This window comes from Oncorhynchus tshawytscha, linkage group LG18 (assembly GCF_018296145.1).
Source record: "Oncorhynchus tshawytscha isolate Ot180627B linkage group LG18, Otsh_v2.0, whole genome shotgun sequence".
In the NCBI taxonomy this organism is placed as follows: domain Eukaryota; kingdom Metazoa; phylum Chordata; class Actinopteri; order Salmoniformes; family Salmonidae; genus Oncorhynchus; species Oncorhynchus tshawytscha.
This window is the reverse complement of record NC_056446.1, coordinates 14,612,038-14,630,119: the sequence shown is the minus strand read 5'-3', so window position 1 is coordinate 14,630,119 and position 18,082 is coordinate 14,612,038. Positions and strand designations below refer to the sequence as shown.

The window sequence follows — 18,082 nt, the reverse complement described above, 5'->3', positions numbered from 1 at the left end:
GTGTGTGTCTCTATGTGTGTGTGTGTGTGTGTGTGTGTGTTTCTCAATGTGTGTGTGTCTCTATGTGTGCGTGTGTGTATCTCTATGTGTGTGTGTGTGTGTGTGTGTGTCTGTGTGTGTGCGTGCGTGCGTGTTTAAATCAAATCAAATTGTATTGGTCACATACACATATTTAGCAGAAGTTATTGCGGGTGTAGCGAAATGCTTGATGTCTATGTGTCTCTGTGTGTGTGTGTATGTGTGCCGTATAGATCTGGCAGTACCAGTCCCACCTGCTGTAGAGTGTGGAGCGGGGCTAGTCCATGCTGGCGAGGCAAGCGAGGCTGGGTGGAGAAATGTTCCCTGCTGACACTAATCACGTTGCCCACAGTGAGGAGCCACCACGTGCCAGTCCACTCTGATTATACCGCCTTCTCCAGACCCCATCCTCCATCCCTATTAATTAGGATATTACATGGCTCCACGGCTACAGCGACTAGGCCCTTTATCAACTGATTCATCTTCCAATTTCAACCCAGAGAGAATGTCACAGCACAGAGGCGCCTAATCACAGAGCAGAGGACACAGCACAGAGCCCAGGCACTAATTCCCTCAACATCCTGACCCTCCGGCCTTTACAACACTGAATTAGTACTCTGCTCTCAGACACTAAGCTAGCATTATGGCAGGAAAGTCATTTAGATTTAACCATTTTTTATTATTATGGGAGAATCTTATAGGAATGTAGACGCAGTACCTTCTGCAGCCAGTAGGGTGTTCTTGACGAAAAGTTCCAGGTCTTCGGCTCGTTTGTGGATTCTATTAGCATCGTCACCTGTTTGCTCGCCGTCTGCCGACACTTTGGTCGCCTGAGCAAGAACACACACACACACACTCAATCAGTTGGATGGACATGAACTGATGGCTAGAGATAAACCAATCCAGGATGGGCCAGTGTTCCGTGTTCATTCAAGATGCACCCTTGATTGCCCGTTTCCAATCCTGAATCCCGTGGCCCCCTAAGGTCTAACAATGGACAGCCTCAGAGTACCTGGTCAAACAAACCTATTTCATAACCATCAGTCAGACATTTCAGAAATGCTCTATAGATTAAAAAAGAATGATTGAGGGATTCAAGCAGCCATAAATGGAATGAATGGTTGTATAAACATATTTTACTGCAAAAGCTGTTATGTTGTGACATACCCCCTTAACTCAAACAGTGCAGAATTATACCTTGCTAGAGGAAGAGGAGGAGGAAGGGGGGGGGGCAACATAAGCTCATGTAACCCAATATTGTAAGCTCTGATATTGCTAATATGTGAAATACAAGTAGTTAATTGTCTGCCCTGCATACACAAACAAACATTAAAGCAGTTTGGAAATATAGGCCTGTAAACACAGATATAATCGGCGGAAATATCAATGATTAATATTTAAGATGAATGAAAACTTCAGTCTGGTAATCCGTTTCTGGTAAACCGGCCCATAGCGGGTTACACATTTCCAAGCTCTCAGTGCTGTATGGTCCTGCCTGACAAATATACATATATTAAGGCGTGTTTTTTTTTGATGACGGCTGGCTATTGTAATTGGCTCTAAGGAAAACACCCCCTAAACTCAAAAAGTGCAGAACAATGCTCATGCAAGCTCATGCAACCCAAAATGGCTAACACTGATATTACTAAAATTCGGATACAGTTGAACATGTTGTTATCAGCTCTAAGGCAAGTGGGCTCAGACACTGAAAACTGTCATTTTTTTCCCCAGTCAAAGGTTCCTCTTAGGATTTGATATGTTTCGCCTCCACTCTTGCAATTACATTAGACGGCCCCGCTAGACTTGACTCCAAATCAATATGGCATCCAAAATCCCAATATGGCTGCCACATTACCATTAAACGGTGGTTTAAACACGTGCATATCTCTGCGTGTTTAAAATGAGATACATTTTTCAGATTTGTGTACTGTACTTGTACTCAATAATATTTGTGTGTACTTTAACTATCATAAGAAGCCAATATGCCCACCATACACATTCAAACACATTTGTCTGGATATACAGTATAAAAAGGAAGCATTCTGCTTGGCATGGCAACACAAAGCATTCCAAGACACGAGTATCTTTGAGAATCAGTGAGGCAACAGGGTGGCTCCAACCAAAGGAAAGAGAATCCAACCCTGGACTCTGACACCCTCTCCCTAGCTCGACAACTTGCCCCCACTGTGATATAACTTGCCCCTGCAGGGAAAACTCCACCCATGATATTTGTTTCATTAGTCTATTATTGATACACTATGTTTCCATTTTTGTATGTCAGCAATCAAGTTTTCAAGATATGTAACTTTCGAAATACAGAAATACAGCCGGTGTGATGCACTTAGCATCATATTATGCAAAATGCTGCACTGATTGCTAACACGTAAAACACTTTTGGTACTACACTGAGTGTCTAAAACCTTAGGAACACCTGCTCTTTCCATGACATAGACTGACCAGGTGAATCCAGGTGAAAGCTATGATCCCTTATTGATGCCCCCTGTTAAATCCACTTCAGTGTACTGTAGATGAAGGGGAGGAGACAGGTTAAAGTAGGATTTTTAAGCCTTGAGACAATTGAGACATGGATTGTGTATGTGTGTTTTTCACGCTCATCAGTTTTCTGTATGCATCAAGAATGGTCCACCACCCAAAGAATATCCAGCCTACTTGACAGAACTGTGGGAAGCATTGGAGTCAACATGGGCCAGCATCACTGTGGTGCCCGTTTTTGCCCCTTAGTAGAGTCCATGCCCCAACAAATTTAGGCTGTTCTGAGTGCAAAAGGGGGGGCAACTCAATATTAGGAAGCTGTTCCTAATGTTTTGTACACTCAGTGCATATCAACAATGGACTAATGAAACAAGTACCAAAAGATCGTTTTTGGGTGAAGTTCTCCTTTAAGTCGCCTCCTTACCATTCAGAATTGAGCTTTGATTAATTGCTAGTCCAATACGTCTGCCTGAATCCAACAAGGCCTTCTGCTGGCTCACTGCATTTGTGATGCACATTGGAATGGTTCGATGCACTCTTATCGTGTTTGGGTTGAGCCGGCATATCGCTTCTTCCCGACAATCATGTCCACCGTCCTGGCTGTCTGCCCTGGAGTTGCAGTGTTGACTTGGCATCATCACGGTGTATGGGTGAAGGTGCAAACCACACACGACAAGCGCATAAGGCAGGTGTTCACTACAATGAACCAACCCAACCTGACAGTCAATGCCATCTTATTGGGCCTTCATATGTCATAGGAATTGCACCTATCCAATGTCAGTGCCATCCTTAACCTCCCAGAACTGTCCTTGATAAGCCCACTCCACAATCAGTCTTCTTCCCAGGCAGTTACTAGAGACAGAGACACCATGGAAATAGACTGCCAGACGTCAGTAGGCCATTCAGTAGCCAAAATGCCGTCTGGAAATTTCTGGCGTGCATTGTCCTCATATGTACCCATTTTGCTACCAACCCTGGCTGGCCAGCCCCTTTGACACCTGTACTGGGCTTTCCTGCTGGGGTGACTCATGCATTCTGCAGTATTCCCAACATCTCTATAAGGACATATGCCATTTATGGCTAAACAAGATGCACATTGGGATGGTAAAACTTGCTGTATATGATAGTTTATGTTGGCTGGGGATTGACTGTGAGACAGTTGCTTGATCATCTCCACCTCCTCTGCAAACCTTTTACTGTCCATCGAAGCCCAGGGATCATCTTCAAATGTATATGGGTGTGGAGCTGTGCTATGTCCCTCACAACCAACGCTTCTCAGTCATAGTCTATGATCCAGCTACACTCGAACTAACCTCTAAGTAACCTGAGGTCACCGTCACATCTCCTGCTGGGCGTGCCCCAGTCTATAACGGCCATATTATCATCCTACCTGACTTCCAAATGAATATAAAGCCTAACATGTAGGACGTGACCTGCAGGAGTACGCCACATTTAACATGAAAAACACGACAGCTCTTTCACAAACAGACAAGCAACCATTCCACTACTGGAGTATCCCCGGCATCATTCAGGCAGGGATAACATTCCAGTTGTTAGTCAATGGGGTCTCGTTGGTATGCAAGCTGCATCTGCTGATTGCCTACAGCGAAATGGAAACAGATCATCTCAAAGCCCCAATACTCCGCCAGACATACAGGAAGGATAATACCATTGTCGCTACAGCTTGCCCCGAATGACCAGTTAACTGTGCAAACTGGTCAGGCCCCAGAACTACAACCACCACTGGCTACTTTGTCTCCTCACCCTGTTTGGACACACTCATGTCCTGGTCACCGCAAAGACTTTGAATCAACCTTGCACATTTAGTTTCAGTGAGGAAAATGAGGGATGTATAGTCCCAGTCAAAAGTTTGGACACACCTACTCATTCAATGGTTTTTCTTTATTTTTTTTACTATTTTCTACATTGTAGAATAATAGTGAAGACATCAAAACTATGAATTAACACATATGGAATCATGTAGTAAACAGAAAAAAGTGTTAAACCAAAATATATTTTATTTGTTAGATTCTTCAAAGTAGCCATCCTTTGCCTTGATGACAGCTTTGCACAATGTTGGCATTCTCTCAACCAGCTTTATGAGGTAGTCACCTGGAATTCATTTCAATTAACAGGTGTGCCTTGTTAATAGTTAATTTGTGGAATTTCTTTCCTTCTTAATGCGTTTGAGCCAATCAGGTGTGTTGTGACAAGGTAGGGGTGGTATACAGAAGATAGCCATATCTGGTAAAAGACCAAGTTCATATTATGGCAAGTAGAGCTAGAATAAACAAAGAGAAATGACAGTCCATCATTAAGACATGAAGGTCAGTCAATGCTGAACATTTCAAGAACTTTGAAAGTTTCTTCAAGTACAGTTGGAAAAACCATCAAGCGCTATGATGAAATTGGCTTTCATGAGGACAGCCACAGGAAAGGAAGACCCAGAGTTACCTCTGCTGCAGAGGATAAGTTCATTAGAGTTACCAGCCTCAATAATTGCAGCCCAAATAAATGCTTCAAGTAACAGACACATCACAACATCAACTGTTCAGAGACTGAATCAGTCCTTCATGGTCGAATTGCTGCAAAGAAACCACTCCTAAAGGACACCAATAATAAGAAGAGACTTGCTTGGGCCAAGAAACACGATCAAGGTCAAAGGTCAAATAAATAAGACCTTTGAAAGGCTGGTCATGGCTCACATCAACACCATTATCCCAGAAACCCTAGACCCACTCCAATTTGCATACCGCACCAACAGATCCACAGATGATGCAATCTCTATTGCACTCCACACTGCCCTTTCACACCTGGACAAAAGGAACACCTATGTGAGAATGCTATTCATTGACTACACCTCAGCGTTCAACACCATAGTGCCCTCAAAGCTCATCACTAAGCTAAGGACCCTGGGACTAAACACCTCCCTCTGCAACTGGATCCTGGATTTCCTGACGGGCCACCCCCACGTGGTGAGGGTAGGTAACAACATATCCGCCATGCTGATCCTCAACACGGGATCCCCCTAGGGGTGCGTGCTCAGTCCCCTCCTGTTACTCAATGTTCACCCATGACTGCATGGCCGGGCATGACTCCAACACCATCATTAAGTTTGCCGATGACACAACAGTGGTGGGCTTGATCACCGACAATGATGAGACAGCCTATAGGGAGGAGGTCAGAGACCAAGTTCCTCTTTGTCCACATCACCAACAAACTATCATGGTCCAAACACACAAAGACAGTCGTGAAGAGGGCACGACAAAGCCTATTCCCCCTCAGGAGACTGAAATGATTTGGCATGGGTCCTCAGATCCTCAAAAAGTTCTACAGCTGTACCATCGAGAGCATCCTGACGGGTTGCATCACTGCCTGGTATGGCAACTGCTCGGCCTCCAAAAGCAAGGCACTACAGAGGGTAGTGTGTACGGCCCAGAACATCACTGGGGCCAAGCTTCCAGCTATCCAGGATCTCTATACCAGGTGGTGTCAGAGGACGGCCCTAAAAATTGTCAAAGACTCCAGCCACCCTAGTCATAGACTGTTCTCTCTGCTACCGCACGGCGAGCGGTACTGGAGTGCCAAATACCCCCAAGCCATAAGACTCCTGAATAGCTAATCAAATGGCTACCCAGACTATTTGCATTGCCCCGCCCCCTCTTTTACACTGCTGCTACTCTCTGTTTATTATCTATGCATAGTCACTTTAACTCAATTACCTCGACTAACCTGTGCCCCTGCACATTGACTCTGTACCGGTTCACCCTGTATATAGCCTCGCTACTGTTATTTTACTGCTGCTCTTTAGTCATTTGTTACTTTTATTTAAAAAAAATGTACTTCTCTATTTTTTACTTAACACTTATTTTTCTTAAAACTGCATTGTTGGTTAAGGGCTTGTAAGTAAGCATTTCACTGTAAGGTGATCCTCAACACGGGGTCCCCCTACACCTGTTGTATTTGGCGCATGTGACAAATACAATTTGATTTGATTGATTATTGCGGGTGTAGCGAAATGCTTGTGTTTGTGTTGCTCTACAACATCCATAGAGTACGACCCTGCATCACACAGGAAGCGGTACAGGTCCTAATCCAGGCACTTCATCTCCCGTCTGCACTACTGCAACTCGCTGTTGGCTGAGCTCCCCGCTTGTGCCATTAAACCCCTGCAATTTATCAGGAACGCTGCAGTCCGACCTGGTGCTCAACCTTCCCAAGATCTCCCATGTCATCCCGCTCCACCGCACACTCCACTGGCTTCCAGTCGAAGCTCGGATCAATTACAAGATTATGGTACTTGCCTACGGAGCAGCAAGAGGAACTGCCCCTCCCTACCTTCAGGCTATGTTCAAACCCTACACCTCTGGTCTCTTGGCCCTCTCCTATGGGAGGGCATCTCCCGCTCAGCCCAGTCAAAGCTATTCTCTGTCCTGGTACACCAATGGTGGAATAGCAGAATCCCTGCCCATCTTCCGAAAGCATCTGAAACCCTACCTCTTCAAAGAGTATCTTAAATAATCCCACAGCATCCCCCTTCGGTTCCCCTCCTCAAAAAATATGTTTTGTGAACTAAAACTGTCACTTAACCCCCCCACTAGCACAGACTTTGCTGATAGCTGCTTTATTGAGGAAAAATGTACTTACTATGACTAAGATATTTGGTTGTCTCACCCAGCTATCTTGGACTAACTGTATGTCGCTCTGGACAAGAGCGTCTGCAACATGACTAAAATGTAAATGGTATATTCATAGTTGATATTTCCGCCTATTGTATCTGTGTGTTTACAGGCCTAAATTTCCAAGATGCATGAAAATATCCTAATGCTGTTTGTTTGTGTATTTAGGGCAGACAACTGCCTACTTATATTCCACATTTTAGCAATATCAGAGCGTGCGATATTTGGTTACATTACCTACCCCTCCTCCAGCAAGGCATTATTCTGTACTGTTTTAGTTTAGGGGATGTGTCCCAATATCTATCAATTTAACCACTTTTGCAGTAAAATAATTTTACATAACCATCCATTTCATATATGGGAGAACTTGGAGATATGGAAAAACATGGTTGTGTTTTGTTATACCTTGGGTAGGGGTATCAAAAAAAAATGTGTGAGGCCTTGCTACTGGCCTGACAAGGTCAATCGGTATATACTGTTCCTGTGTGTACGAATCAACAGAGAAAGCCATGAATACACAAAGAGCCAATGTCAAAGAAAATGAATTAATTCTTTACAATAACCAAGGTTGAAAGACACTACGGCATCTTTGTTTTTAACGAGGAACAACACAAGATGCTCAGCAGGTGATTTACAACTTGGAGGAGGTACTGTTAAAGGAGCTTTAAATGTACTTTAACAGGCAACATAACGAAGTGGTCTTGAATGCCTATTGAGTTATGAGGACAGAATCAGGGAAAACATCAATGTCAGAATGTATTTCTTTTTTTGTCAGAAAAAGGAGAAGTACATGTCTTTTATAGAGTGTGGATGGTTTGTTGTTAACAGAGAAAGCTCGATCCAAGGATATTTTGATCAGCTTTAATAATGCACATAGATTGTGGCTTCTAGCAATGTAATTGTCTGCATCCTTTCCAATCCCCCATATACGTATATATATACATTTTGTATTTTTGTAAATATATTAAATATATTTTCCTTCTTTATTATTTTCTCGTAACCCTACCACCCCTCCCCTAATTAGGGTAAACTAATAGACAACAATACTTAGGCTTATACTTTTAGCTTACACATACTACAGTATATACATTTTACAGACACAGTATATTTTACATTAGATATCTTTTCTTTATTTTTTTGTCTATCCAAGGATCTTTCTGCAACAGAACATTCTATGTTCTCAGACACAAAGGAAACCTTGCTGGAACCGGTATCTCAAAGTTAAATACAAAAGTATTCATCTGTTTTCAGTCCTCGGGTTCCTGTCCACACTTGAAGTTGATATCTTTCTTTTAATGACAGATTCATTTTAAAAAAAGAAACAAAACAATCTATTGTCGTAATGCTCACTTTTTTTGTGACTGTATGTATCAATTGAAAGCTGACGTATGACCTAACATCAATTAAAATATTGATTGACTAACCTTGTCATTCCAATTGTTTTTAGAAAATAAATAAAAACCTTCACTCACAACTGCCTATATCTTTCACACTAATTATTGTAAACGTACATACAAGGCTGTCTTTTGACGGCTTTATGAATTGGGATGGTCCAGTTTCAGTTGACCCCTTTACTAGACTGTGATGAGGGAGCCAGGACAGCCACATATTGGCCACAGGGACAGTAGTGGCCGCCCCTGGGAACTCAGGAGTGGACAGTGTCAGCCTGGCCTGAGTGTCCTACCTACCCGACTCAGCAGATCGTCCATCTCTGTCACCAGGCTGCCCAGGTTACTGTCGGCCAGCTGCAGGCGCCTCTCCGGCGAATTCTGTGGCGAGAGCATGTGCTGTGTGGAAGACACGTGCACGCACACACACACACACACACACACACACACACACACACACACACACACACACACACACACACACACACACACACACACACACACACACACACACACACACACACACACACACACACACACAGGGAGAATGTCAGAATGGGGCATTAGGCAGAAAGGTCATCTACTGTTTAAATCACCATGGGTCTGGGGAGTGAGGTGTGAGCAGAGCCTCGATACCCTGTATTTAACCATCCACCCCAGCCCAATTCATCAGTGTTATGCCAGGAGGGCTCCTGCCAGACATCTCCTCACAGGCCTATAAGGAGCAGAGCACCAGCAGCTGGAAAAGGGCATCTAGCTCAGTGGACTCCAAAAACGCAGCTTGAGCCAATGATCTGGCTTTCCACATGAGGGTAGCAATCAAGTGATGTCTTCATTGGCCCCCCTCACGATGCCCTTTAGCAATAATCTGCATCTTTGTTGTGCCTTATATCTCCAGCTCCATCTCCTCTGCTTTCCGAGGATTTGAGGGAAATGCACTATTGTTATCGCACCGCTGAGATGCGTTTGAATGCCACTGTTTGTGTAATATATCACTGTTATATCACTGTTACAGAGTGTGGTGTTTGTGTCTTTGTTCTTTGTGTGTGAGAGAGAGGTGGATGCCGTTAGCTGAACGGAGTGGAGCTATGGTATTGTCTGGAGGGGATATGAGGAGTGTTTGAAACCGGGGTGTGAGTCGGGCTCCACGTCCCCCCCCCCTGAGACACTAACAGCTGAGAGATATTTACACAGCACCTTGTCCATGTGGGCAACTTAATCACAACTGATTCTGTTCATCTTAGCAATTCAGTCAGGTACTCACTAGTGTGAGTAAACAAACACGCCAAATTGAATGTAGGCCTCCAGAGACAAACGTGATCTTAGGAATCTAGATATCGTATTTGTCTAATACAGGAATATTGTAGTACTCGCTCTTTGGAGCGAAGGTGAACACTAAAGGAAGTGTTTGGGTGCCTTCTATTCACCTTGAGTTCCTGCGTCATGTTCTCAAACCGGTAGAGGACTTTGTAGGGCGGTGGCAGAGGTGTGGTGAGGTTGACACTGGTGATGATACGATGCAGTCTATCCATATCTCTGATGAGGAGCCCGGCACAGTCATCATCACAGGCTGTAACACACACACACACACACCGACATCAACACGCACACACACACACATTGGCAGTTACAAACCTCTAATGACGAGTGTTCTCTAATGACACTAATTAAAACCATTAGAGAGCGTTCAGGCTCGTTCAGAGAATCAAATAATAATCCCAGCTAACGTGTGTGGTCAGGGTGACACTGAGCTCTGAAGCTGTGTGTGGGTGTGTATATGGGGGACACTGGGACAGTCTCTCATTGGGACACCAAGACACTCTACTTGGGGTCAAAGGGTCAACCCCAAGGGCATGGGGATGCTAATGGTAGCTTGTTGCCTGGCAACATCTCTACCAAAGGGACATGTACTGTCACGCATGAAAAAAATACTAGTTTACTATATTTACTATATATTACTATATATATATACTACAGCACTTACTATAGAATTCTGTAGTAAATTGTAGTATACTGTAGAACACTATATTACACACTGTAGTATCCCTCGATCATGTGTAGTACTTACTATAGAATGTAGTAGTATACTGTAGAATAGTAAAATAAATACTACAGTAATGTCTGCAAAAACACTACAATCTGCAAAAACACTACATTTTTTTAGTAAACACTACAGTATTTAATTTGGGTATACCTTGCCCATTCCAGTTCTCCATATCCCAATTTGTGCCACCCGTAAGTGAGAAACTTTACATGCCAAGTATATACCATATATTGTGTTCCCTACAGGCTATAGAAAAAAGCAGAAGCTCTGAACTATCTGTTCAGACCCCAGTCCTAAATGCCTACAATTTATGGAAAATGTGCTATTTTGGTATTTTTCCAGTAGGCCTCCACTTCTATGTCTAAGATAGTCAAACAAAAACACTATAGTAAATACTATAGTAATGTCTGAAAAAATACTACAGTAAATACGACAGTAAACTACAGTATGTAAAAATATTACATGAATTACTACAGTATATACTACAGTTTTATTTTACTACAGAATTTATTCTATAGTTAACTATGAATACTACAGTATACTACAATAAATACATGCCCACAAAAACATTACAGGGGATACTACAGTAAAGTCTGCAAAAATTATACTGTGAATACTATAGTATTTATACCATAGTATAGGGCGACTATGTTAGCACTGAAAAAGAGGACAAAGTCTAGGAGAAGTGCTTTTTAAATCTGAGCGACATGGTGGAACGGGTTGAACCCCAGCTTCCTCCTCCTTCACCTTGTTTAGTTTAGTTTCATCCCATTCCCCCACACACACCAGCGCTCTTTCAAAAGACACAACCACTCTCTGAAAACCCTTCAAGGTAGCCGTCCTCTATCCTCTACGCTTTAGGCTTTGGAGAATCCTAGAGTTTCTGTGCTGGTTTGAGATTAGACAGGAGCAGCACTGGGGGAAGGGATCTCGAGCGTGAAATTTAACACAGTGTGAAACGGCTTTTGGCAGCCCATTATGAGTGTTCGACATGCCACAAGCGACGAGAAACAAAACACACACAGTACACACACGCACACACACCACTACAATCAACAAGCCATGTGTGAATTTATCATATTCTTTGAATTTCTCCTGAATTTTGCCACATAAAAAATGAGTTGAGAAATTAACATGTCAGAAAATGATTTTTTTTTATAGACCCGCTGTTATAAAAGAGGAAGGCCTGACAATCCACACAGTAAGAGAGCACACATCCTGTGAATGTGAGAGTTTGTCATAAAACACTCCAAAATGCACACACTGCATGAAATACATGCAAATCCTGTTACCCTCCCCAAAGGCAAGACAACATGTAGCAAATCAGTTTCACCTGAATCATCTGACATACTGTATCTAACAAGCAATGGACTCCTACCATCACTGCTTCAGGAAACCTGCTAGAGTCCACGACTGGAAACAGTTCGACATTATTTCAGATAGTCAGCTTGCCAGGTTAGTTGGCACCGTAGCCTACAGAATTGAATCTAAAACATACAGTACAATTCATTGCCTGAAGTATGATAACATGTAGTCTCAAAGAAATTACAATAATTCAAGCGCAAACAATGTTACAAATGAACCTTTGATAACTTTGACTTATTTTTTGACAAATATAGTGACCACCCTCTTTGTTTACTTTGGGATTGGCGCTTGGGATAACATGTTGTCTGCCGTGGGATATATATAATATAGCCTGTAGTACATTGTCTCCCTCGGCCCTGCCAATTGCTCAAAGCAAATGATCGGATTTTAACCTGGATTGGTTGATACCAGTATCAGATAAACTGAAAGATATTTGCACTGAGCTAAATTGAACTCAACTGATAACTAAACCAACCTGCCCCAACTTAAAACAGCCTGAAAAATCTACTCTTTTTGACAAACGCCCCTCATAAGTATACAGCCATTGGAATCTTTGCTAACGAGCTCAGTGACCATCGTCGGCATTAGAGATACTAAAACTACCAACATTTTGTTTGCGCATTATTACAAAAATACATTTTTGAACTTTCAATAAGCAACATTTCCTGTATGACCTGGGGTTGCATGATTGGGTGTGTCCTCTCTGTTTAACTCTGCTGCAGATAAGCATGCCCCATATAAAAGATGAAGGGTAAAGGGCAAATCTAACCCATGGTTTATGCATGAATTGTCTGAAAGATTTGATGAAATAAACTTAACTTGGGCTAAGGCTACTATTGACTGATTCTATCTCTGACTAGCAGTCCTTTAGACATTTGAGAAATAGATGTCTTACTCTGGTTAGAAAAGCAAAGTCAACATTCTTCTTGAATTGTGTATCTGAAAGTGGTGAAAATTCCAGCTAAATTCTGGAAAGTGGTAAAAATGTAATTCCACCTCCTCATTACCCCAGCAGGTTATGACAGCCTCTGGTACCATAACAGACAAAAATGAAAGTTGTGGTGCTTTTTATGACCATTAGGCCTCAGCTGGCCACCTATTTGAAAGAATATTTTTTGAAAATACCTCAAGTTCCACTAAAGAAAGTCCTTTATACACCTCTACATAGATAGCAGAGAATGATGCACTTCCAGGCACTCACTCTTAAAAAAAGTGAACCATTTTATGTCAATGCTGTACTTGTACTAAGTGCCTTGCAAAAAATGTATGTACAAAAATTCACAGGAGATGAATAGCTTGATCCCTTTTTACTGTAGCTTTCTGCCCCCATCATTATATAACCTTTGACCCACTTTTTCAAAAATTGCTTCTGGCGCTATCTCTAAGATTTGGAAGGCGACACATGTCCTCCCCCTTCACAAAGGCCTTCTGACCTAGATAACTTTTGCCCATATCTAAACTATGTTGCCTTGCAAAAATATTACAAACGCTCAGCTAATTTTTTACTTTTTAACTTCAAATTATATTCTTAATGTCTGGTTTTAGACTGAGACATAGCACTGTTTCAGCAGCTACACTTGCCTTTGATACTGTCAACCATCACCTACTCATTCCAGGCATCTTGCAATTGGTTTGCTGTTGACCCTACTGCTGTTGACCCTACTGACCAGCTGCAATCTGATTTTGTTGCCTTGCAGAAAGCCCTTGTTGATTTGAAATTGATACTTAACACAGGAAAAACTGAATGCATGTCTAATTCTCTTAGAAATATTTCAGATGGTTTACACACAGATGGCATTGGAGGATTATCTGGGATTTTGGATTGACAAACATTTGAAGTTTAAACAACATATGGATGAGCTAGTTAAGAAGCTGAGATTTAAAGTAGGCTTTTTTTATAGAACTACACCATGCCTCTCTAAACAGCAGGAAACAGGTTGTACAAGCAACCTTCCTGCCAGATCTTGATTATGGTGGCACCTTTAATCAGAATGCAGCAGCCACTAACCTAAAAACCTTGGATGCAGTGTACCATAGCGCACTTCGCTTTATCACAGGTGACAGGTTTAATACTCGCTGCACCCTTATTCAGAAGGTCAGCTGGCCCTCTCTAAATTTCCGTAGATCACTTAATTTCTCCTTTTTTGTTAACAAAGCTCTGCTGCACAAGCTTCCAACATACACTACATTACCAAAAGTATGTGGACGTCTGCTCGTCCAACATCTCAGTCCAAAATCATGGGCATTAATATAGTGTTGGCCCCCCCTTTGCTGCTATAACAGCCTCCACTCTTCTGGAAAGGCTTTCCACTAGATGTCGGAACATTGCTGCAGGGACTTGCTTCCATTCAGCCACAAGACCATTAGTGATGTCGGGGACTGGTGTAGGGCGATTAGCCCTGGCTCACAGTCTGCGTTCCAATTCATCCCAAAGGTGTTAGATGAGGTGGAGGTCAGGGCTCTGTGCAGGCCAATTAAGTTCTTCCACACCAGTCTTGACAAACCATTTCTTTATGGACCTTGCTTTGTGCAAGTGGGCATTGTCATGCTGAAACAGGAAGGACCTTCCCCAAACTGTTGCCACAAAGTTGGAAGCACAGAATATATATATAATATCATTGTATGCTGTAGCGTTAAGATTTTGCTTCACTGTAACTAAGCTGAACCATGAAAAACAGCCAAAGACCAATATTCCTCCTCCACCAAACTTTACAGTTGGCACTATGCATTTGGGGAGGTAGTGTTCTCCTGAAATCCGGCAAACCCAGATTCGTCCATCGGACTGCCAGATGGTGCAGCGTGATTCATCACTCCAGAGAACGCGTTTCACATGCTCCAGAGTCCAATGGCGGCGAGCTTTACACCACTCCAGCTGTTACTTGGCATTGTGCAGGGTGATCTTAGTCTTGTGTGCGGCTGCTCGGTCATTGAAACCCATTTCATGAAGCCCCCGACAAACAGTTATTGTGCTAACGTTGCTTCCAGAGGCAGTTTGGATCTCGGTAGTGTGTTGCAACTGAGGAAAGGCGGTTTTTACACGTTACTCATGACTCGTTACTCAAGGCCCTTCTACTGCCAGTGTTTGTCTATGGAGATTTCACAGCTGTGTGCTTGGTTCTATACACCTGTGTCAGCAATGGGTGTGGCTGAAATAGCCTAATCTATCCATTTGAAGTGCTTGGTTCTATACACCTGTGTCAGCAATGGGTGTGGCTGAAATAGCCAAAACTATCCATTTGAAGGGGTGTCCACATACTTGTATATACACTACCGTTCAAAAGTTTGGGGTCACTTAGAAATGTCGTTGTTTTTTAAAGAAAAGCACATTTTTGTCCATTAAAATAACATCAAATCGATCAGAAATACAGTGTAGACATTGTTAATGTTGTAAATGACTATTGTAGCTGGAATTCTTTATGGAATAGGCGTACAGAGGCCCATTATCAGCAATCATCACTCCTGGGTTCCAATGGCACATTGTGTTAGCTAATCCAAGTTTATAATTTTAAAAGGCTAATTGATCATTACAAAACCCTTTTGCAATTATGTAAGCACATCTGAAAACAGTTGTTCTCATTAAAGAAGCAATACAACTGGCCTTCTTTAGACTAGTTGAGTATCTGGAGCATCAGCATTTGTGGGTTCCATTACAGTCTCAAAATGTCCAGAAACAAAGTACTTTCTTCTGAAACTCCTCAGGCTATTCTTTTTCTGAGAAATGAAGGCTATTCCATGTGAGTAATTGCCAAGAAACTGAAGATAGTATAGACTCAGAGCTAGAAAATTGTATATCATACACATATTATACAAGTAATTCTGCTTTGAACGTTGCTAAACTTGTAACCTCACTTTTGAGAAAATGTCCCTTGAATGTTTGGTACCTACTGGAGAGCTCACCTTTGTCTACACCCATTCAGCATCGTTCACACCTTTTTAAGCTTAGCCCCACCCATCTCTTTAAGGATTCACATGTGAGGCTATGTACCAAATATTTCAAAACTAAAGGCTGGCTTATACTACGGGTGTGTTCGTAAATTTAACGGGTGTGTTCATTAACTTAATCTGGAGTGCCAGAGTGTGCTCTGGGCATTTATAAACTGAGAGTTGTCAGATTGTCCATTCGTTAATTCAGAGCATTCCGCTCTCACAGCGTTCAGAGCGCGCACACTGGACGCTCTGGGTGAAAAGTAGGGTTGATCCAAGAATTCTGACTTAACAACAGCAGTCAAGCACCCGAGCTAACTGGCTAACCTTGGCTAGCTTGCTAGCTTATTCCAGACACAAATAAGATAACAGCTCCCTGACCATTTTACACGCCCTAGCAAAGCTGGTTATGCTGTTTTTATGTTATCCAGAGCGTTTGTGACTGCAACTGTGCTGCTGGAAACAATTTAATTGCACTTTTTTGGCAACGTTTACTGATACCGGCCATACTCAACGGGTGTTGAGCGTTCGTAAATTCATCAGTTATTCTGCGCTCTGGCACACTCAGACAAGAGTACTCTGAAATCGGAATAGATAGCCAGAGCTAATTTACCAGCTACGTCTATCGACAGTTGTTGCAGTGACATCATAAACAATCTATTGAAATAGTTACTTGCATAGTGAAGTATTTTGTTTAGACATGTAGCTAGCTAGCTAAACAATGAACCATAATCCCAACTCATAAAGTTACTACTATGCATGAATCTGCAGGGAGATAACCAACCAGGTTCAATGTTAGCTAGCTAACATTAGGCTATAATTACTATAATTAATTAATATTACTACACAGATCATATATGTAATGTTAAATTAGAAATGTGTAATAATGGAAAATGTAGCTAGCTAGACTCTCTTGGATGGACACATCTCCCTCTCTGTCACGGGTGCCATGGTTTCCCCTAGTTTGAAGATGTAATCCGGAGACAGGTGTTTAATACAACAGTGTGTTGTCTTTTCGACCCAGTCTGCATATTTGCATACTCTATCATACTCTAATTCCACTGATTTCAAAACTCGGTCCTCCAGAAAGTGGAGAGCAACACCTAGATCTACTACCTGATATCGTTCAAAAAAGCAGCGTTAGAAAGGATTACCTACACATACTGACCACCTCATATTATAAACAGAAGCTGCTACATGGCAGACCAATCCAAACTCATCTCTCGGCATGTCCAGCCCACTCAATATCTAAGCCAATCATGGCTAGCGAGAAGGTTACTGACTTTTTCCATGGCTAAACCAACTAGGCTCGTACTTGAACAACTGTAATCATATTTGCAGATGGCATACAAGTTTGTTACTAAGGCACACGAAAGTTCACATGCTCCAGAAGGCATTTCTGCCCAAAAACGCATTTTGATAAAACAATGTAAGTTTACGTCCAAATGGCTCTCCTGTGAAGTAGTAACACGCGACATACGCCTAGTTTCCTGAAACAAGTCACATACTGCATGTCCTATATTTGAGAGATATAAGAAAGCTCAGTTTATTTACATTTTTTACCCATATTTAACTTTTTGGGGCACTAAACTACTTTCATATATATTTCCATAAATGATTTTAACTGGTACCGGGCTACCTTCAGACGAGTCTTGTGAAGCTTGTGGGCGTTCTAGAGCAAAACTATATTAATTATTATTATTATTATTATTATTAATTATTATTATATTATAATTATACCGTTCGGAGGCTACAGACGTTTTTGTGAGAAGACACATTTTCAAGATGTCTCCTGGTCTGACAAACACCGCTGTCGCTCTGCCACCTGCCAATGCAGATGCGGTGGATTGAGACACAGCTCATGCAAAACAATGGATATCTCTAGCTTAAACAGATTTTTATGGGGATTTTTTAACAATGCAAATTAGATTTACACGGGGCGGGATTTACGCGGGGCACGGACGTCGACTCAAAAACAAGGTACCAAACCCGCTCACAAGGTTTGTTAACTCTTAAGGTCCCTAGGTAAATCAGCCTTTATGTTTGCAATCATTTACCATCCTCATTACATCTTGATTCTCTGGTGCCAATAGGGCAGTTTAGAACGCTGATGAGGAACACATTCACAGAGGTTTGTGAGTGTTTTGGTTGATTGCAATAATTTATTTGTG

General features: G+C 42.2%; 1 protein-coding gene across 9 annotated transcripts in view; it reads right to left on the bottom strand.

The window, feature by feature from the left end:
- The window catches only part of lama2 (laminin, alpha 2), a 135,860-nt gene that overhangs the window by 23,464 nt on the left and 94,314 nt on the right, over window positions 1-18,082 (bottom strand). For all 9 annotated transcript variants that reach the window (XM_042300691.1, XM_042300695.1, XM_042300693.1 and 6 more), the window contains 3 exons: window positions 10,006-10,148; window positions 8,879-8,977; window positions 737-848 (listed from right to left, as the gene is read on the bottom strand). In XM_042300691.1, coding sequence (XP_042156625.1) covers window positions 737-848; window positions 8,879-8,977; window positions 10,006-10,148 — 354 coding nt within the window. The remainder of the gene's footprint in view (window positions 1-736; window positions 849-8,878; window positions 8,978-10,005; window positions 10,149-18,082) is intronic.